The sequence below is a fragment of the Haemorhous mexicanus genome, chromosome 4 (genome assembly GCF_027477595.1).
Source record: "Haemorhous mexicanus isolate bHaeMex1 chromosome 4, bHaeMex1.pri, whole genome shotgun sequence".
Lineage (NCBI taxonomy): Eukaryota > Metazoa > Chordata > Aves > Passeriformes > Fringillidae > Haemorhous > Haemorhous mexicanus.
This window is the reverse complement of record NC_082344.1, coordinates 68,022,950-68,045,028: the sequence shown is the minus strand read 5'-3', so window position 1 is coordinate 68,045,028 and position 22,079 is coordinate 68,022,950. Positions and strand designations below refer to the sequence as shown.

The following is a 22,079-nucleotide window of genomic DNA, read 5'->3' as shown; positions in this document are numbered from 1 at the left end:
TTGCAGAATCAGTCACAGAGTTGTACTCTAGAGCTACTGCCTCCCTACAGATCCACACAACCCCTTATAAAGCAGAGATTTACATCTGACAAAATCTAGCAGCCATTCTTTGGTAGCATTAAATGACCACAGGACAGAGAAAATGCTCACCCTTTGGGTTACTGTACACTTTAAGCATATTTAGCCCAGTACAGGTTATACAAAACCCCTGTCATTCTCAGGTGGGTCAGGGCACAGAAATCTGCTTTTTTGGTATCTATGTGTAAGTCCTGTTTTGCATTTTAGATGCTACATAGTTTTGATACAACTTTCCTCCAGAAGACTTCACATTTATCCCAGCTGGGTTAAATCTTGCTTGTGTGCTGTATCTGCAAGTTATGCCAGGGGCTACTTTTTAAATGAATGCATATTTTAGGCATAAATTTTATTAGACCTTCAGCCACACCATCCTGTGACCCCATCAATTCACTGCCTGTGTCTTTCTGGGTGCATAAATCCCATGGATCATCAAAACTGAGGACATGACTCCCAGTAGCTCTGGTGGGCACTTTCTTAATCTGAATGGGCAGTAGGGTAAAAAAACCTGTTAATCAACACTGCAACTTATATCTGGCCTTCTTTTTGTTACTCTGGTAGTTAACAAATGGTGTAGCCATCTATTCTAGCTGGGGAAAAATAATCCATTTGGGAGACCAGCAGTACAGCTGGAATAGCAAACTGCAGGAGTGAGTGGGTAAATTGGACAGTGTATGAGCTGATCCTGAACATTCACTCACCAGGTACCTGATGAATCATGAGAAATGGGTTTGTGACTCTTTGAAGTCCTTCATAAGGAGCACTATTTTAGCTCAGTTCTGTCCTTTAGTTACCCTGGGGAGAGTGTCCCAGGCCTTGGGAATGCTTTGGGAATGCTGCTGCAGGGATCTGGGTGAGGGGCTGCACAGCACACGTGTGACCTGGAGCTGGAGCCAGGGCTGCCCTCTGCTCATTTTGACATTAAACTGCTTTTCCAAGTCCTGTTTTATTATCAGCTTCCCCTGCCCCAAGCAGCAATGCTGCACAGAGACATCCACCCAGCAGGGCCTGGATCATAAACACCAGGAAGGCAGTGTTACAGCTGTCATACAGGTTTCTGACTAGCTTAGAACAAGAAATAAGCAGGTGCTCTTTGATTACTTGAAAATAATAAAGCAAACATTTGGTTTGCTAAACGAGTGGCTTTGGATGCTTACAATCCATCTGTGTTCAGCTGCCTAACACCCCTGCACAGAATGGGAACTCAAGTCTTGTGTTTGTGTGTCAGGGCCTTGCAAAAAGTCTTAAAAAAGAAAAAACTCCTTGTCAAGATGCAGTCATTCTAAGTTAATGCAAATAAATGAGTCTTCAGGTCTATAGATCTGGTACTATCAACACAGCAGGGCAATGGCATGCTGGTGAAAGTGCTACAGCCTTGTATTCTCTGAGCACTCAAAAATGATTTTTAAGTATTTGTTGGATCAATTTTTTCTTTGACCCTTCGATTTGATGCAGTGAACAGAAATGGCTTTTTTTAAATTTCCTTGTACTGTCTTGTATAGTTTCCCTTGTCTAACAGGATGTACCTGTGAGGTTACCCTTTAGCTGGAATAGCTGGTGGCTATAATGCTTGATTCAGAGAAAGTGTTACAGTATTTCCTCTCTAAAGTGTACTTTGTTCTGAATTATCAGTTAAAGAGGCAACCTTAAAGCCAAGGTGTGATGTAAAAATGCCTTTTTTTTTAAGCAGAAATCAATCAATTCAATAAACAGGAAGTCTCCCAGACTGTTATTGAGCTGTAATGTTTGAGGTATCCTCTGCCCTTGACTTCCACAATAACCAGACCTCATATGTGTCTAATGAAAAACCAGCAAATTTATCTTGACCTTATACTCAAAAATATTAATAAATGAAGTATCATCCTTCATCCATCAGATCACAAGCCTAAGTACTGCTGTGCCTCAAGCATTGGTACAGTAGACTGAGGAGCACAACCAGGAGAAAAGTACTGAAAACACTTATCCTGCTTGAGGATTTACTTAGCAGATGCTTGGGCCATCATATCTGTCAGACCTTTACCTGTTTTCCATAAATTTGTCTAAATTCTTTAGTACTCCTTTATGCTTTTCCCTTTCACAGCATTCCATGTCAAGAAGTCCCAGAATATAAATAGATGTGATGAAAAGAACTATTTTCTATTGTTAACAAAAACCCTACTGCCTGGTAATTTTATCCTTCCCCTTTAAACAGTGAGTAACAGAATAATCATAACTTTTGGGATTTTAAAGATGCCTATTTATCTGTCCATTTCTTTTTGGACTACAGTGTCCCTGCCAGTGCTCAAAGCTCATCTTTGATTTTAAAATTCTCTTGCAAACAATCATCATATATGTATGTGTATGTTTATATGTGTGTGTGTATATGTATTTCTAGGGCATTATCATAAATGACCATATAGCTACTGCAAAATTATGAGCTGACTTAGAAAAAAGAGATAAAAGTAACAGAGGAGATATCCATCACAAAGGAGACTGATATACAAAAGACAGTTTTTAATATAGATTTCTATTCTTTGTGGTAATACATTATTTTCTTCTTAAAGAAGAAACTTGCAGCGCTAAAGAAAGAACTGCCATTTTAAAAAGTGTTCTGAGACAGTTTATATGCATAGGATTTCAGTGAAGTTTAATTTTGAAGGAAATTAGATGCATACCAACAAATCTCTCTCCAAAGAATTGCTGTTTAAAATTGTTCAAGGACCCATGTTTAATAATAATTTCCCTTAAATATAACCTATTTTCAGAAATAAAGATTTTGTGCTAAAAGAGTAGCTGCACTCTCTTTGGAAACAGCTCTTCTGGGACAGCTCTGAATCCAGGCTCTAGGTGAAGATTCAGAATCAATTGTCCAATCATGAGTAGCAATGGTTGTCTCATTGAACACAGAAATTTATCAAAAGGGCCCAAATCTAACCACTTTAGCAGTGGTAAATGTGGGCAAGAAGTGAAACCTGAGAAAGGTGTCAGTGGAATATTTTATCCCTAGCCCAGGTTGGCTTTGGGAATGGAGAGCAAATTAATTGATAGGTAATTAACTTTGTAAATATTTAGCTTCACTGGAGGTGATAATTGATGACAAACAGTTATAAATATGTAATTGTAAAATTACTTTGACAATTTTTGTGTTTCTTTGAACAGATAGGAACCATGGTGGAGATGTTGGACACACAGCTAAAGACAGAGAAGGAGTTATCTGGCCAGAGGACAGATAATTCATTATAACTTGCATTTTTGGAGAAGTTAAAGGGGATTAAAGGGTAAAGGATGGAGATACAGATTTTTTTTTCAGGGGGTTAGTGCCCTTGCCCTTAGGTTTCTGTGGTTGAAACCCCAACATTGCATTCACAGTTTTTGCTTTAGTTGAATGGAAATGAATATATATTTTGCCAGATTTCCATGTGAAAGCACTTCCTTTCTCTTACCACAGCTTTGTTACTGTTGGTTGGATGTCAGTTCTTAGTAAATTTGGGGTACTTATTTGTATTTTAAATTTATTCTTGGTGTATTCTTATTTATTTATATTCTGATATGTTAGTGGGGTATATTTATTTTGTTACTTAGTCACCAAGCCTTTTCCTGAAGCATTTGCTCACTGTGGTTGTGGGTTGCACTGGGTTTGAGTGCACTGGCAGCACTGCACAGAGGATTAATCATTTTGAGTTTTCTTTGGATTAAGGCTTAGGTAGCCATGATGGTTTTGATAATATTTTGGTCATGATGAAATGTGAAGTTGGTGAAGGTATTTTTGAAAACTCTGCTTTGTAGTGTTGGGGGTATTTTCCTCATTAGGCTATGGATATTAGAGGGGTGCCATATCTTTAAAAGAAAGCATGGGTTGGAATGCTAATTGTGGAAGGCTTCTGGTTATGTAAGGAGATGTGGTGTATGTCAGAAGTAGGCTGAGGATTTTCAGAAAAGGAAGATGATAGAATAGCTGAATCTGTAATGACATACAGGAAAAAAACCCTGCTTGGCCACATCTTTAGAGGTTAAACTGGAGGAGTTGGAGGTAATAGAATTAGCAAAAAATGACAGCAAACCCACCTTTTTAGTGGTTCATTTACTGAAATAGTGTGTTGGCAGTTTTCTACTAAAAAAGCCACTTTAGTAAAGGAAATTCAGCTCTGGAGGCTGGAAGGAAAGTTTTAAATATATTTTATTTTCTGAAGAAGACATAAGATAATGAATTTTAACTTTCTGGTTTATATTTACCCTGTACTAGAATGCTTTTGGATTAGTGTTAATTTTTTACTTTTTAGAAATGCAGGGGAAAACAGGGTGAAGTATAATGTCACTTGGCTGACAATGATAAATGGGCATTTAACTGGTCAGTCAGTCAGTCCCCCACTGAGCTTGGACAAGTAGGACTGTAAGTAAGACTTGAAAAAGGTTTCTAAGTGAGGCTTAGATGATTGCTTGTATGAAGCACTGAGCTTAGTAATGAAACTAGGCTGGAAAAGAATGAAGTCATTCTTTCTCCATAGTTGTGGAAAAATAGATGGACAGCAGATAGAAAAAGCAGCATTATGTATTAATTTGGCTTGGGGAGATGATGATGGTATTTGCACAGGACAAGTGTTATAGACCACCATGGAATTTGAATGAGGGGAAGGCATGGGTTAATAATGCAAGGATAATGAAGAGAAAGCCTGGAGCACCACTGCAGAAATAGTAATGGTGGGTCAGATTTTTATCAGATTTTGAATTATTAAAAGAAAATTCTACAGTGCTGGAGTTACAAGGATAAAAACTAAGCCCAGTAGACTGTTGCCTGCAATGATCAGTGGAAGGAGGCACTGGAAGATGAAGAAATGGGTGAGCACAGCATTGTCATTGCACTGAGACAGTGCCACTCTAGGGGATGGTGAACAGGAGACCAGAGACAGCTGTGGCTTTGCAAACAACCATCCCATGTCATTTATGGAGGTGGCAGATGTGAGCAATGATAGACAGGCTCTTCTTATCTCCCAGACTTCTTTATAATTTTAGGACCATAATAAAACTTTTGGCTAATATAGAGAAAAACAAAAATGAAGAAGGAAATAGTGTTTGCATGGAGGTTATGGATTAGTAATTTATGTTTGACACCTTGGCAAATGTGGACTAGAGGGAAAGCTAATGAGCTGTGCTGGTAGCAGCATGGCACACAGCAAGGACTACCCCTGTAAGGATTGGAAGATAAAGCAGATAACAAAGAAGAGGAAAAAATTTCTCTGGTCAGAGAGAGGAGTAGGTTCAAGATCCACAGAGGACTTCTTTATTTTCACATAGATGTGCATTTTCCAGATGCTGGTGGGCACTAAGCTTTCTGTTTTGCTCTCTATTCCTACAGTGTTGCCTTTTTAGATGACAAGTCTTTGTTATAATCCTGGTATAAACTAATATGATTGATATTAGCAGCCTCTAATATGAAGCAGCTGCTTAGTCCTTAGTCTTGTGAGAGTGCCTGACTTGGCAGCAGTGTTACTGGGTGCTAATTAATTAAAAGCCATTAGGGTGTTTTTAATCCTATTTGGGATTTATTTGGGACGTGGCAGTGGTTTCAGTTCATCATGTTAGAGAGGGCACACCTTCTCTTGCAGTGCAAGGGAACTGACATCTCTCAATCCATGCAATCTGTTGTCCTGTGTAATTGTCAGGAAGGCGGTTGAAGGGAAGATGTGGAAGATGTGATGCAGCTCATCCTTGGATTACTGCATTATTTGTTTCTCCCATCTCCTGCTTTCTCCTCTCAGCCCACTCTGGGTGCTTTGAGGGCTCAAGAGACCCCCACCTCTCATTACAGTCTTTCTACAGAGCAGCTGCTCCTCTGCTGACCATCATTCACTGCTACACAGTCTGTTCCTTTTCCTGCCCAGAGAGTTATTTTGGCTCATACCCTAAGCACATCAGGACCTACAGGTATATTCAAAAGAATGAAAGCTTTCACTATGAATTAGGCACTCAGATATTCTTGAAAATCCTGTATGGCAGTCTGTGTAACTGCCAATGTAATATAGCACTGGTATTGGCTTGTTGTTGCCAGTATTTCTTTCCCCTAGCTCATGACAGCCTTTTTCCTAAATATATTGCTCCTATTAGCTTTATACACCTACCTATTGGATTGCATTTATGACTCTGTAAATCATAACTGTTGAAGATAATAAATAGAAAAATCAAATGGAAAAAGAGCCACTCCTTCCTCTTATCTAGGATATTACTTTTCTAAGCTATAAGAAAGTACTGGCAGAGTTTATAGATTTCTGGATTTAAACTTTTATATTAAAGAATTCAACTTATTCAGAAGGTAGCTTTATACATTAGCTTTTATAACAGATATAAATCTCTTCGATTTTACCTCAGATGATCTAAGCAAATATGAAGGTACAGACACTTTAAAGAAGGAAATATTAAAAATAAGTCTAGTTTCAGTAAATGTAATGTGCCATCCTCATGTCAGGGTGCAACTTTAGAAGGTTTTGTGCATGTAAATCACTTTTTTTTCCCCCCAGGTTTAAATCCATCTTGTTTCACACGTTAATTTTCTGCTAGATTTATTGATTACAAAAGGATGCCAATTTTTCCACCTTTCTGCCTAGCTTTTGGCTCAGACAGATTGGTTGTGTCATATCAGGCTGCAGTTTCAGCAGGCATTCATTCCAGTGTTAGGTGCTGCCAGTCCAGAGGTTTTGCTGCTATACAACAAACTAGAAAGTGACACAATTATTTGAATCAGTTATTTGTTATATATATGTGCAATCTGCTGTTCATGACCCCAGACAGAAATATTGAAATATTGTAAATATTGTAACAGCATGATTGAATTATATTGAAATACAGATACATAGGTCCCCCTATATTTCTCTTGTGGTATGTGTTCATTAATTTCTAAACTCTGAAAGCCACAGTGGGTGCTATTACTGCTCACAGGCAGGAAAATGTGAAGCAATTTGCTTCAAGCCAGGAACAGCCCAGTCCTGGTGCTGCTGCCATGCAATCCTATGCCTCATGTCATCTGACTTCACATTCTCATCATTAATGAGTGAAAAAATGGCACATGGTTTCTTCAGTGGAGTTTGCTCCCTAGATATTTACAGAGATTTTTTGTGGCATAGGGATACTGTGGAAGATAAGTCAGATCTTCCTTTGGAAGCAGTACTAGGTGGATGTCCTTCAAAGCTCTCTTCATGGTGTTTGTTTCATTTAGCACAGAAATATTTCCCTTGTTGCTCTCAGAACACCTGGCAGGGTGTGTGTGTCTGTGTGTGCTGTGTTTCAGTGCATAATTTGGTGGAATGAGATGTAAGAGCAATCTCCACCAGTACCAGAGACTCATTTCTCTCACACATTTACTGCCAGCCCAGAGCTGCCATGGTCTGCCTGTGCAGCAGGGGAAGTGCAGCTCCCTGAAATCAAAGGCTTTCACACCTTTCATCTCTGAGGGCATCTCACAGCTACCCAGGAAGGGAGATCAGGGAACTTCTGGCTGAATGAAGAAAGGACAAACCCTTCTGCAGGCAGCCCATGAGTCTGAACTCATGCAGAAAGGAAATTTGGCTTATACCCTGGTAAAGGGTGGCTTGAAGGGCAGCACATCCTGTAATACCGAGGTTGTGTAAGCAGCAAATTAATGCAGAGGTGTAGAACATCATTGTTCAGTGCTGTTCCTCTCGAGGAAACAGCATCAAGCTGAGCCAGGGGAGGTTTAGGTTGGAAATGTCCTTTTCCTCTTCCCCCCACTCTGTTCCTGCCATCAGCTTATATAGAACAACACAAAAAATTAATCTAACATTGTACTTCATAAAAGCCTTACATGTTGGTCAGGGATAAATCAAAGCACTGCTGAATGAAAGGGTTATTACTTTAAGCCATCCTGTCCCAGAATCAGAACCATTGGTGGAAAACCATTTTTTTATAAACAGCTTACGTGTATCTGGAAAAAAAATACATTCCAAGCTCAAAAACATCAGGAAAATAGATGGTGAGGTGTTTTGGGGAAAATAAAATGTGAAAGATTAATTGTTTTCTGCAGAGAGTTTCAAAACAAACTCCTGAAAATGTTCAGGTATGTAACTACAGACCTTGAAACAAGATCTGGAGACAAAAAGGCTTGTGAAATGCTTTCAGAAAGTCAGCAATTAGAACTGGTTGGATAACTGCTCTTTCAGGTTGCTGTTAATTTTAGAACCCAAAACTGTTTTATTGGAAAAGGCAGAGATTTGCTGTGACTTACTTATAAAATACAAAATCTCAATTTTTTACATGAGCTATTGAAATACCTTGGATTGAAAAAAATAAAACACAACAAGAAAATATTTATAATTTAAAATATTAATAATATTTTTTTCTGAAAAGAAGCTAACAGGGGTGATAGTGGCATAGGGCTGCAAAGTAAGTTGAATCTGCATTTGCATCAAAACTTTCATAATCTGAAAATTTAGGCCATTTCTATTCTTAGCAGTGATTTGTGGTAGTACAGGGAAGTGAATGAACAAGAAAATACACATTACATCCTCCATTAATTTCTTCCACATAAGAAAATAAATGTGTTTCAGAGTTGTGAGACATTGTGGAAGCTATGTGGATCTGGGACTGAACAGTTCCCAGTCAGAGCCATCCATTAAGACCTGCTGGAAGCAGACCACCTACACACAATTTCTGACAAAGAGGGAAAAAGAGAGTTTTTCAGTGCTGTAACACTGAAAAAGAGAATTAGAGGCAAAAGGTCTATATGACTGCAATAATTGCAGAGATATTTTTAAAAAATGTTTTTCCTGAATGATAGGTGATAAAACGTATAAAGCACTGCAGATACTTCTCATGGCCTTAGTGGGCACCATGGTGCTGCTGCCAAGCAGTCAGGAAAAAGTTTCTGGAGTGGAGCACAGACCAATGGAAAGCTACTAAAGAATGTTAGTGTTTCACCTCAGAAGCCTTTCCACAGGATAGCAAATTAACTCAAGTTATGCCTGTTTCCAAAATACTCCTCATTAAACAAAAAAGAAACAAAAAACTTCTTGAGAGATATTACTGTTCCCCTCAACAAGTGCGAGATGTAATCTAAACTTCTTAGCTACTAAAGGAGAACATGAGGGATGATATAGAAAGAGGCCAAATTCTTCCAGTTAAAATATGCTGGCAGCTTTAGCAATGACTGGCAGACCTGATGAAAGAGAGATATGTTGGATTTTAAGCCTGACAAGGGTAAGCACAAATTGTAAACACCATCTGCAAGACATCCAAACCACAGGTATTGCAGAATATGGCCCTGGGTCTGTACTGAAATACAATCCCTTGTTTCATTCTCATAAAAGTAGTCACTCTGAATTGTTTCTGAATGCAATAAATACAGTACAAGTAAACACAGCACCTGGCACTTCCCTGCATAAATGAAAAAACTTAGCATTCAGCATGACTGTGGTATTTTCTCAACACTGCTTCAGGCAATCAAAGCAGGGTAACTTGCAACTTGCTCAAAAATTAAATTGCAGGTTTGCCAAGACATGGTTACTCTTGCTTGCAATACAAATGATAGACAAGTTATTTTCTGTGAGGTCCTAGATTATGGTTTTTAAAAATGAGTTTGATTTAATGTTATTTTTATAGTCATTGAATAAAGGGAATTTGATTCAGGTTGCGAGTGGGAGAAAATGTGATCTCAGCATGTCAGAAGTGTCTGCCAGGCCAAGCTAGGAAGTGGATTTAGCTCAGTGTTTGTATACTAACTTATGTTCTTCCACCTAACTTCTTGACCTTCACCTCCCAAATTTATGCCATATGCTTGCTTGTGGTTTTGAGGTCTGTCACTGCACTGATGACTTGGTTCATTATTTCAGTCCTGGTTATGTGCCCTGGTTCATGTGTCACCTTCTTCTGTCAAAATAAACAGGTCTTTGGCAATAGCTGTCTGCACTGTGTGGTGTGATGGATCATCCTCAGAGGGTGTTTTTCAACAGTTGGTCAATGATGTTATATCTTTAAGTATGCCTATAAGTTTAGAAGAAGATTCCACCAGTCTTGTGACATGTCAAGGACATGTCACACTGACATGGCTGGGACAAGAAACCCTCTGAGGCTCGGTCACAATTAATCCTTTTTGTGCTTTAGATGGTTTTGTGTTTCCTTTGGGATACTCTTAGCTGTGTTTTGAGGTGTAGGCTTTCTGCTCAGTGCAGCTATTTGTATACAAATGCATCCCCATATGTTTTTGAGCCATAATGCTGGTATGTGCTGTTGATAGATCTTGGCAGCTGAGTATACAGGTCATAGAATATGGATATGTCAGACCTAGCTGAAGAAATAGCCCTTATGCAGGTGACAAAGACATGGGTTTTGAATAAGGAAATTCAACTTATTAGTTAGAATTTTGCAAAATTAATGTATCTTCAACATGTAGCTACATATTCGTAATATACATAAGTATAGTGTGTCTGTGTATATATATATATATATATGTGTGTGTGTATATATATATATATATATGGGTACATATGAAGCCATTAAAAGAAGTATTTCCAAAAATCAGGCCCTTGAAGCACTTGCAGAGCAGGATCATTTTCAGTACTATGTCTCTGTTTGAGGTGGTTGCCTTAAGCACCCTATATTTTCAATGGAGATTCATTCAATGTGGACAGGAGTTTATGGGGTCTACCTCATCATAAAAAAGTTACCTCAAACAGGCTGCATCAGTTTGGCACTAGAAATCTCTGTTTCTCTTAATTAACTAAAAAGGGAGCCTCCAGAGATGAGCTCAGTTGTGTCTAAAATTAGACCAGAGGAATCCCAGCCATATTGCTGACTTTGCTGCAGTTTGCTGACTGAAATCTTCCATACACAGTACAAATTTTAGGTCTAATTTTCTGCTATTCCGTCTCTTGATTAGTTACTTGCTCCTGTGTAAAATGAGGTTACCTTGCTACTAATTTTAAGCAGTGGTTCTAACTTATTGGGTTCCTTTTTTCTTTATTAAAAAAATTCTTGTTTGGTGCATTCAGGTCCTGTGCAAGGTGAAGGGCACTACAGAGTTGGGCTCTCATTTCAAACCTCAGCTGTGAAGTGAGTATTTAGCATGCAGTCAGCATTGATTCCTGACCAGTCTCTTCCTCTGCCAGTCCCAAACCAGCGGTGCTACGTCGGCAATGGCACAGATTACAGAGGGACAGCCAAGACAACCATTTCTGGACACAGCTGCTTGCCTTGGAATTCTGACCTCTTCTACCAAGAGCTTCATGTTGACAGCATTAAGAAAGCAGTGGAGCTTGGCCTGGGGCCCTTCCCTTACTGCAGGTGAGGAAAGTTCTTGTTTGTCCTGCATTTGTACATCCAGAGATGGATGTGTTGTGGAAATGAGAAGGGCCAGGATCTCAAAGCAGGGGTTACCTCTGTCTGAGGAAAGCCAGACTGACTTCAGTAATCTCTCAGCCTGACAAGAGCGATTGCACAGAAGACAAGATCTAGTAGACAGGCTCAATCAATACCTGGGTCTGCTGAGAGAAGCTCAGACACAAAATAATGTTGGAAATTCCAGGTGCTTTTCTTTTCTCCTGGGTAATGAGGTTTTTTCCCAAATGAGACCATAATGCAAAACTTTTTACATTGTTCATTAATGCTTATCCAAAAAGAGAAATCAGTGCACTAGCTAAATTGAAATGGCTAAATTTAACTTTTTATTCTTTGCTTGTGAAAGACATACCATAAAGAAATATTTTCAAAAGAGAAAAGTTATTTGAAAGTGAAAAATCAAAGCACTATATTTAAATAAGGTTGAAATGGGATGACAAATTTATTTTTTTGGATTTCTTACAAAGAAAAGCTATTGCCAAAGAAGTCCCAGTGTTCCAATTTTGATTGCACCACACAGTGATAAACTACATTTCTGCTGAAGTTTTCTGTTAAGCTATAATGAAAATAGCTTGTGCTATGTAGGTTTGTGCCTTCTCCTCTGTCACCTTATGTTCCCCCTGTTTCTGAGGCATCCATGAGCTCAATGGATATCCACAAACAAAAGAAATGTTTTTATTTAGAGAGAACATTTCTTATCCTGGAGATGAGCAAATGCTAAACCTGCCAAACTATAGATGATTCTCCATAAATTACTGGTTGATGCCTTTTGTTTGTTTGCTTGATTGCTTGATTGAAGATTTTGTTTGTTCTCTTGATTGCTTATTTGTATGTGTGTGTGTGTGTGTGTGTGTGTGTGTTGTTTTTTTTTTTTTTTAATGGAACTTAGACCAGTAGTTCAGGAAAATCAGAATCTACTGCACTTCCTTATTTGTTTGGTGATAAAAAGCATGCATGCATGCTGAAAGTAGCCTTTCTCTATCTAACACAAACTAACAGTAAACAATTCCTACCCCCTCCTTTACACCCTCCCACCTTGATTTCCAAGGCTTGGTCCTCATGCAAACACTTCAGTATTTGATTTATGGTGTCCCAGCACAGTGTGGCAATTTACCTGGCACATATTTTGTGCTTTGATGAAATTTGAGCCCTTTGATTTACATCATTTATGCCCAATATTCACTTTCAGATTTGAAATGCAGAGAACAAAATGGTGTAGGAGCTGATGTGTTCATGTTCTGTAGAGCTGAGAAAAAAGCTTTTCACTTTTTTGTCAGCTTGTTACAATTTCTGGGGATATCTCTGCTGTACTATATAATCCTGCAGATATCTTCTTCTTCAAATAGTCTAATTTAGAAACATTGTTGGCGGAAGATGACTCAACCTGTGTTGCTTCTTCACTTCTGAGAATTTGAAAGTGCTCTTATCTTTTTCTGAAGAGCAGTCAGATTGAAAAAGAAAAAAACAATCGAAGATAGTGCTTGTGATAAATCCAACTGAAATTAGAATTACTGCTTATCTGGAGCTCTGAACTACCTTGTCTATTCTTCTTGGTCTAATAAAGTCTCCCTATATTCCTGGAGGTGTAAGCTGGGCAGATTTCTGGTTACTTATAATGCACTGATAAAGACAGGCTGTACCATAGAGAAACTCTAATAGAATCAAACCAAAATCTGTTTAACACCAAGGTAAAAAAGGGCAAAATGGTTTCCATTACTCCTTTTTCTTTTCCCAACCTTTCTGAGGAATACAATATTTTCTTGAAATAGTCTTTCATTTACTCAGACTCTCTAGGGAAATGTGAACCTGAGATTTGCAAATTCATTTTTGCTAGCTATTCTTGTTATGGATTTTCTATGATTCTACCTGTGCTGGAATCTCCTTGCCTAAAAAATAACCTAAAACAGGAATCTCTCCCATGGGATTTAGTTCTGAAAATAGCTGAGCTGATACCTGTGAAAGTACTTCAGTGTGGGCTGTAGTTAAATGCTGTGAACGTGCTCATGCATCCAAATACTTGTAGGCAAATTTTACAGGTGTTCAGTCATGTCAGTATTTCATGTCCTAGAGAACCTTAGTCTTGTTTAGTTTTAAGATGAAGGATTATATTGAAAGGCTGCTCAGCCTTGTAGGTGAGTTCTTTGTCAGATGGCTCAAAATCTGAGAGCCCTGTCAGTGCTCTGCATGGTGCAAGAGGAAAAAGAAAAGGTTTGGGAAGCTTGGAACAACACTGTGGTTAATGCTTGTAATTCCCTCTTCCCCTGAATTCACCAGAAATCCAGATGATGATGATAAGCCCTGGTGTTACATCATGAAGGACAACAGTTTGTCTTGGGAGTACTGTGACATTCCAACTTGTGGTATGTAAAGGCTTTCTTAAAATCCGTGTTATGAATGAATGAAGATTTATTGATACTACAACAAGATTTCACTGTGTAATTTTGAATGTTCTACTGCTCCCAGAAGTGTTGAGTATTTTACTGTTTCCAGTAAACAACAGGCTTCATTTGCATTTTTGGAGTTGTGACACAGTTTGTGATTCTTGTCCTGAAATAGCAGCAGTGTCACAACCATCCCAACATCCCCAAATTTTCTGCTAGAACATGCAAGGTGCCAGAAATGACTGATGTTTTGGTAAAAATTCTCATCACCTTGGGAATTAAAGGCCAAGAAAAGGGAGTGGACCTGTGTGAGCAATGAGAGGTCTACATCCTGAAGATGTATGAGACACGGTATTTAATTCCAAAACAAAGAGATTCTGGTAGTCTGAAGCCATATCCCTTTTTATCTCAGCAAGCAGGGAAAGGAGGCCACCAGTTCCAGACAAAGTAGATAGTTCTGCAAGCACCAAAAGACCATGTGGAAGAAGACATAAAAAAAGAAGTTTTGTGAGACCTAGGATTGTTGGGGGATCTTCATCTCTGCCTGGATCTCACCCCTGGACAGCAGCTATATATATTGGAGAGAGTTTCTGTGGTGGAAGCCTGGTTCAGACCTGCTGGGTTGTGTCAGCAGCACACTGCTTTGCCAACAGGTAAACTCACCCCTTAGGGTGACAGTGGGTCCCCACAACAAACTGGAACTGGAACAAAAAAGAACATGAGATTATTAAAGACCAATGTGTCAAAAGGAATTTCTGGGAATTTGAATACTCTTCATGATCTAAAAAATGGCTTGGACTACTATAATCTCAAAAGCCCTCATCTTGTTCCTTAAGGAGTCTCAAAGAATCTAAACACCCTGACTAAAGGAATGAGGTAGGGTGAAGCAGCACATAAACGGGACATTGCATATGCAAGAACCTGCAGGGGAACAGAAGTATTCCTCTTCTTCTTGGTTACCTTTCTGAATGTTTATGCCTGTTTTGAGATATAACAGAGATGAGTATGCTCACTGCTGTGCTTTGTCCAGAAAGGCAGAGACAGCCAAGCAATGATTTATTGGAGATGATGAATTACTGATGGTTGACACAAATAGAGTGGGCTGAGCTTTGCAAAAAGCCACATGGAAGAGCTAAACTGTCAAACTTCTGAAGCTGATTTCCTTGAGAGATTTTTTTGTTTTCTCCTGTGGGACACTGGAGAAAATATTGATCATAGGATGCTCTTACTTTTTTCTAAATACTTAATTTTCTATAAATGTTCAACACTTTCCCTGATTTCAGTTTGATCACATTAAAGGGAAAAATATTACATCATTTGATACCCATTGTTCCTTTGCATAGTAAAGAAGCCAAGAGAAACAGAAAACCTTTTGCCAGAATATAGACACTGATAGCTTTTAGAGCTAATAATACCACTGTGAATGCTGTACTGAAGCATTTGGAGCTCAAGCCACAATGCATTTGTTTTTCAAATGTTGTGAAATAGCTACTAACTTTGGCAGCTGTTCAGGACATTTCCACCCACTTCCAGCTGGTCGTTTGGTACGTACAGATTTTCCATAATTACTGCATTGTAATCTGTGCTCTTCTGTTTGTTTAGTACCTCTGGTAGTCACAATTCCAACTGTTTTCCACTAGGCGACAATAGATACCTGTGCAGCTCAATTATTTCTTTTTTCTTTTCTGTAACCCCTCCCATTTTATTTCTTTTCCTGAATGAACCATCTGTAAGTCCTAGTAGAACCATTCAGTGCTTCTAAAATTATTCTAAATACTGTTCCAGAAAGTGAACTTCCACTGATTTACAGGCCCAAAATTTGATTTTCAAGGATGTTGATTTACTACTGCAAAAATACTGAGAAAATCATGGCCTTACATATTGATTGAAGAACATTTTATTGTCTTCTTGTATCTCAGTAATACAGAATACACTTTACCCTTTCCTTTGTTGACCCTAAGCACAGTTCTTGTAGCAGGGTTGCTGCTGTCTCCCTGCATTGCAATTGCCCAGAATCTCTTTTCTCTTTTCTCTGAGGCTTCTGGTCATTGCTGTGCACTCAGTACTGGGGGAGGTTCTGTGGTGCTTTTGTACCTGTTGGGCACAGAGATGCAACCAGGAAAACTGTAATGATGCAAACCACTCTGTGTCTGTGCATGATGTGTGACACCAGATATTTTCCTCTCCTGCGCTGGGTAACAAAACACAGGAGTGCTCCAATATTGAAGAAACTTGCTGACTAAACTCATTATAGACTTTTGCAGTTTGAATTGGTTTTAGAACAAGAGTGAAATGTGAACTCTGTTGCTTTCAAAGCTAGAGACTGTATTGCCTTTCCTAAACACTTCCTGATGATTCCCAAATGTCCCTTACTTCCCAGCTCCTGTACTTGTTTTTATTAGTTTTCTTTCCTAGGACACTGGGTATCAGAGGACTGTGGTCTTAAAGTATAAAAAATGATAGTTGGAAAAGACTGTGTGAATTGCAAACATGTTCTCCTCTGGCTGTGAAGTTTCCCATCAAATCCATGTGCTTTTGGGACTTCACCAGGTTGCCTTTGATTCTGGACAACAGATTTAACATAGATAAGCAAATCTCAGAACTGGTGGTATCTTTTCAGTGGAAGCTTCCCAGATGTTCCTGAATTGTCAATGTGCCAGCACCTTTAAATCTTGGCCCATGCCTGTAATTTTTTTCAGGAGACTGTTCTCCTGGAGAAATGAGGTATCCACTACTGACTCATCTTGTGATCCCGCCTTTCTTTCTGAGCAGTTTTTGTAATCACTGGCAAAGCCGAGTTTATGTTGACTCAGTTAAGATCCTAGAAGAGGTGTTTACACCCCCCAAAGATGCTTGTTAGCCAAGCAGCAGCTGGGCAGCAGTGCCTGTGCTGGCCTTTTCCTTCTTTCAAGAAGCAGCAGCCTTTAATTAGGCTAATCAGGACCCACAAAGCCTGGGTCTCACTGTAACATCTTTTTTCTTGCCCTCTGTAGGCATGAATCCTGGGAAACAGATAAAGGCATTATGAGAGGGTAAACAATGGACATGATGGGAGGCTGAGGTTATAATGGTTCATAGGATACCCAGCCACTGGAAAATCAGCTGCATTTGTCCTGCTAATCACAGAACTGCTTGTCTCTCTTTTGCATTACAGTCCACTAAAATCCACCATTCGAGTAGTTCTGGGTCAACAAATATTTAATAAAACAACTGATGTAACACAGACATTTGAAATAGAGAAATACATCTTGCATCCTCAGTATTCCGTGTTCAATCCTACTGAACATGACATTGGTGAGTATTTTTCTTCAGACAGTTTTATTTTCCATTTACTTGATCTAGTTTCAAGTTTAGATGGTCTTTTAGAAACTGCCTTTAGAGTGGAAAAATCATAGATACTAGGAGAGGCTTTTGAATGCAGAGGGTTCTTAGTTCTACCAGAGTTATAACAGCATCTGAAGGCTAGACAAATTCAGATGAAAAATAAATTGCAAATTTTAAATAATTATGATAATTAGCCTTTGGAGCAATTTACCTAGATGTGTGGCAGATTCATCATCACCTCAAGTCTTTGTGAGATTAGGCATTTTTTCAACTGAACCAGAAGCTGTAGGCTTGATGCAGGAATTACTTGGTAAAATTCTATTGTCTGTATTGTATAAAGGATCTGACTCGATGAATGTAATAACCCCATCTGCTCTGAAAACCTGTGGTACTAAGAATCATTTTTTACACTGAGATAGATTTAAAAATCAGCTGTCTTATCAGTCAGAAGTTAAATGCCCTTCTGATTGACCTTATAATACTAGTCAGAATGACAATGGAGCAGCAACTTATTTCTTATTTTCTGCTCTGCTCTTGTGAAAGTTGTCACGTCACCCCAGGACATCAAGCTGTGTGAGCACTTTGTCTGTGAGATTATTTAATAGGCTGACATTGGGAATATTTTAGGTCAGGCATGTACTGGCTTCTTTTTGGCTCACAGATGGTAAGTATTTTCTACTCTATAGCAAAAAGCATTCAGGTTCTGTGTTGGTGGGAGCTCTGTCACAGTGTACAAGGAGACAAACTGGATTGGAGATATGACTCTCCTCTGAAATCTCCTGATGACAACCACACATGATGCTTTGAGATCTCATAGCTTTTTTAATTACTCTAAAATTAGGTGGGCATGCCTCACCAGTGTGCTGTGAGCAAATCTAGGGAGAGCTGAACATGGAGTGCCTTAGACAAGCCCAATTGCAAAAAAAAAAAAAAAGAGAAAGCAGAAACTGTGTTGTGGCAGGAAGATGCAGGTGCTTGTTCTGTCCAGTCAGTGATTTGTACTGATGCAACAGAAGAGTTTTGTTCTGCTGAAAATACTTTTCTAAAGGAAACAACAAGCACATGAGTGTTTGCTAGGAAAATTGAGGGATTCAGAAGCAGACAGAGTTAGTGGGGACAAGGTGAGGAAGTGTGGGTTCCTCAGGCTGTGAGATACTGCTTCCATGTTCCACTAAAGCCAAAAACTGTAGCTGGTAGAGAAATAAGACCAGTGAGGTCACTTGCTTTCCCACACAGCTGTGCTCACAAACTTTGAGCTTCCTGAAAGCCTGATGAGAAGGTTTAATAGGTGTATCCACATTACCTCAGCTCTGTTCTCTTTGAGTGGTGTGGCCAAACCAACATGTTGCCCTTGTTCCACCCAGTGCAAAGCCCCCTTTGCTGCTTTATAGCCAACTCAAAGAGATTTTCTACAGGGGAACCAATTCTTGAAATATTTCAGGGTCAATCTCATGATGCTGCATAGCTATGTATTTACACTGGTTTCAACCCCATGACTAGTTAGTAAAGATTGGGTAGGTTATGTAATATTTTGTAGCTTCAAGAAGCTTGGTTTTGAAATGTCCCAAGGTCTTATTCCTGAATTTTAAAGATCTTGAATTTTGCTGAACTCAGTGATAACAGGACACAAAATACACCAGCTCTTGGAGTAATTAATTTTTTAAATGGAATTGGAATTAGGCCAGTGGCCAGGCTTTCAGAAGCAGTGAGTATTTGCACATCCCACTTATTTCAGCTGAAAGTTGGGGATATGTCACTGTTATTTAACTATAAGGTGGGAGGAGACACATCTATTTTCTATCTTCCCCCTTCTCTACAGAGGCAGTGAAGCAAAATCTGCTCAGTGAGCATAGCATAAAATAAATATTCCCACAAGGGGAGTAGCTGAATGTTTCAGCCTTCAATTTGCTGTGAAATCAGGTGCTGTTGAGATGAGTCTGTCTGTCTTTGATTGAAATATCTTAATTAAGAGATGCTTAGGGGATAATTAAATTTGTATCTGAGACCCATTACTGCCAATCCCATTAAAGAAAGGGAACAGTCACTTTTTTCCTCCTGCATTTTTTGTTCTGCAGCTTTGATTAAGCTGAAGAAGAATGGCCAACGTTGTGCTGTCAAGTCCCAGTTTGTTCAGCCCATCTGCCTGCCAGAAAGTAACACTGTTTTCCCTGACCAGTTGAAATGTCAGATTTCTGGATGGGGACACAAGCATGAGAGTGAGTAAAACAAAAGCTGATATTTGTAGAAAAAATATTATGATAATAAAAACATAATGCTGAGATATATGTTATACAACTGAGAGTTTGGTAGAATGTTTTGCAAGGGACTTCTGGTGGGATTCTTTTTCCCTACCTTACCTTTGGAGTTTACAACATTTACATCTGAAATAGTCATCCTGAACTTCCCTTATAGGCCTTGGAATTTGGAGTGTGGTTCCTTTGACCAAATGCTTGCACCAATTTCAGGATGGAAGGAGCTATGAGCTACTAGATCTCACTGGACTGGGAGGGGAGAAAGTAGCTCACTGGAGTGCCAACACCTGGAATTTTAGTCAAGTGAATCCTTCCTCTGATTTCTCCAGATAGAGATTTTTAACTTCACTATCAAGAAACTTTGAAAACGTTGATAGGAGAAGGTCAGGTAGACTTTGGGCTAAGAAATGCTTACACCCAGATTGAGAAAGGTAAAAAAAAATCATCCCATCTTTTCAGAGGAGGAAATTTCAGGATTATGAGGCTGGACCATGCTGCTTCAGTGTTGAGATAACAAAGACCTATGAAGGTAGATGAGAAGGACTGAAGAGCTAACTGCCACACTTTGGTGACAGATAAAGTATGAGCAAATATCCCAGTCTAAATGTGTAGTCTAAAGATAAAAAGAATTAATAGAGCCTTTGAAAAATGGATGATTTATTATTACATCTGGAAGCAGGTGAGAACAGAAGTGCTGGGGTATTGTTGCTGAGCCTCTAGAAAATGAGAGAAGCCAAAATGTATCAATGACTGGACATTGAAATACAGTTATTTCATGGAGTCTGACTGGAGGATCAGAAAGTGATCACTATAAAAATTATTTTATTTTAAAGATGTCCATAACACGAATACTACTGAGAGGTGTTAAATGTGTTTATTATGTGTTAAATGTGTTGTGCCTTGTGTTTTCCTGTTATGCTCTTGACATTCTATAAAAATGACTTTCTTTTCCTTTCTGGGAAATTTTTTAAAGATATATCTGGTTATTCAGATGTCCTGCAAGAAACACTGGTTCCACTTATTCCAGAGGAGAAGTGCAGAAGTCCTGAAATTTATGGAACAGAACTCACAGAAAATATGTTCTGTGCTGGCTACTTTGATAGCAAATCTGATGCTTGTCAGGTAATTCTGGGTCATGTCTAGGCGGGTGATAGAAATGTATTTGAGTCATAAATGTTGCAGTGTTACAATTCTTTCTTTTGATTTTGTAGTGTTCCTAAACAAAAGAAATGTTCCTAAAGAAAAGAACCTTATAGGACTGCTTCCACCTTCATTTTTTTTCATGTTCAATGTCAATTAAGCTCAACAGAAGGGCTCCAGGGTATTACATTCCTCCTACCTTCACATAAGGCAGTGGCTGTGCACTGGAGGGTGTGTTGCTCTAGTCCTGGCTGAGCCTGCAATGGATTTCTGCCCAGCTGGCAGGGATGAGCCAGCAGGAAAACCAGCATGAACCTGAGTGGGGACAAATCCCAGAGCTGCTGCCTCTTGACTGAGGGAAAATAAGGACACCTGGGTAGGAGGTGAGGAGCAGTGGTGAGGCTTGGAGGAAGGAGCTGAGGTTTCTCTAGTGGATGTGACTGAATGGTGTAGAATGTCAGTCAATAGGAAACTGTGTTATGTAACCTCAGTCTTTCATGGAATGACCTCATGCTCTTACTACTTTCAGCTATGTCACACCTCGGCTCTGAATAAGGATGCAGGATTGTTGTGGTGATAGATGAGACTTCTTAAAATGAAGGATCAGATTATTCCTTACATAAAACTTCAGATTTCATCTACAGCTCATTTTGAAGGAGGAGGGTTTTGCTCTATTACCATAAATTCGTGAAAAGGCAGCACATAGCTAATAGCTGGCAGTGTAAGAGCAGGAAAGAATGTCATGTATACTGTGTGCTGGAAGCCCCACAGAGGTCATAAACATATCCAAAGAAAGGTGGCAAGAGTGAAATGGCAGCAGCCAGCAGTGGCTCAAGGCCAGGGCTGAGACTGAGGCTGCAAGGGCTCACACAAGCCAGAGAGATGGAAATGACCCTGCCTGCCCAGCTCCCCTTGCCTTTCCCAGAAAGTGCAAACACAAGAGACAACGTTACAGCTGATTCTCTCTCCCTGCCCTGGAAAAAAAGAAATTGAGAATGAGAAGAAAAGAAAGTGGAGGGAAAGATAAAGGAATTCCACAAAGACAAGTGGTCTGGAGAGAATTACAAGGTCTGAGAACAGTGATTTTTGAATCAACAGATGTTGCTAAAGAACAGTGCTCATGACATGAAATAATTATTAGTGAATCGATAATTAATTTTTCCCTATTATCAGACTTGTAGTGGGGTCTGAGGAGAAATAACGTAGACCTCTTAATGTAACAGATGTAGATGACCTCTGGGCTTTCCTACACTTAGGATATTAACCTGTAAACCATCTGCTATGTATAAAAATATTCCCTGTCCAAGAAACTTCAAACAGACTATGTGTTCTCCTTTTTAAAAGATTTTTTTGGAAACTTTTTTTCATTTAATCAGTGCACTGATGCCAAAATTGCAATCAATTAGACTAATTGTGAAAAATATGCAGACAAGCAGGACTTCATCTGATGTCAGTCACTTATCACAGAAATCTTCAGTATAAAGGCAACGCAATTTTCCTATGTATTTTGGTTTCAAAGAATTTTATTTTGAGATAGGAAAAATATATTTCTCCTTGGTCTCAAATAATTAGAGTAATAGCTGCTTTC

At 39.1% G+C, this 22,079-nt stretch overlaps 1 protein-coding gene across 3 annotated transcripts in view; it reads left to right on the top strand.

The window, feature by feature from the left end:
* Window positions 1-22,079, top strand: part of HGFAC (HGF activator) — a 39,417-nt gene that overhangs the window by 14,915 nt on the left and 2,423 nt on the right. For 2 of the 3 annotated variants that reach the window (XM_059845260.1, XM_059845259.1), the window contains exons 8-13: window positions 11,166-11,340; window positions 13,669-13,754; window positions 14,188-14,428; window positions 16,930-17,069; window positions 19,175-19,315; window positions 20,325-20,473. In XM_059845260.1, the coding sequence (XP_059701243.1) occupies window positions 11,166-11,340; window positions 13,669-13,754; window positions 14,188-14,428; window positions 16,930-17,069; window positions 19,175-19,315; window positions 20,325-20,473 (932 nt within the window). The remainder of the gene's footprint in view (window positions 1-11,165; window positions 11,341-13,668; window positions 13,755-14,187; window positions 14,429-16,929; window positions 17,070-19,174; window positions 19,316-20,324; window positions 20,474-22,079) is intronic. The other variant, XM_059845258.1, reaches the window with a different exon arrangement.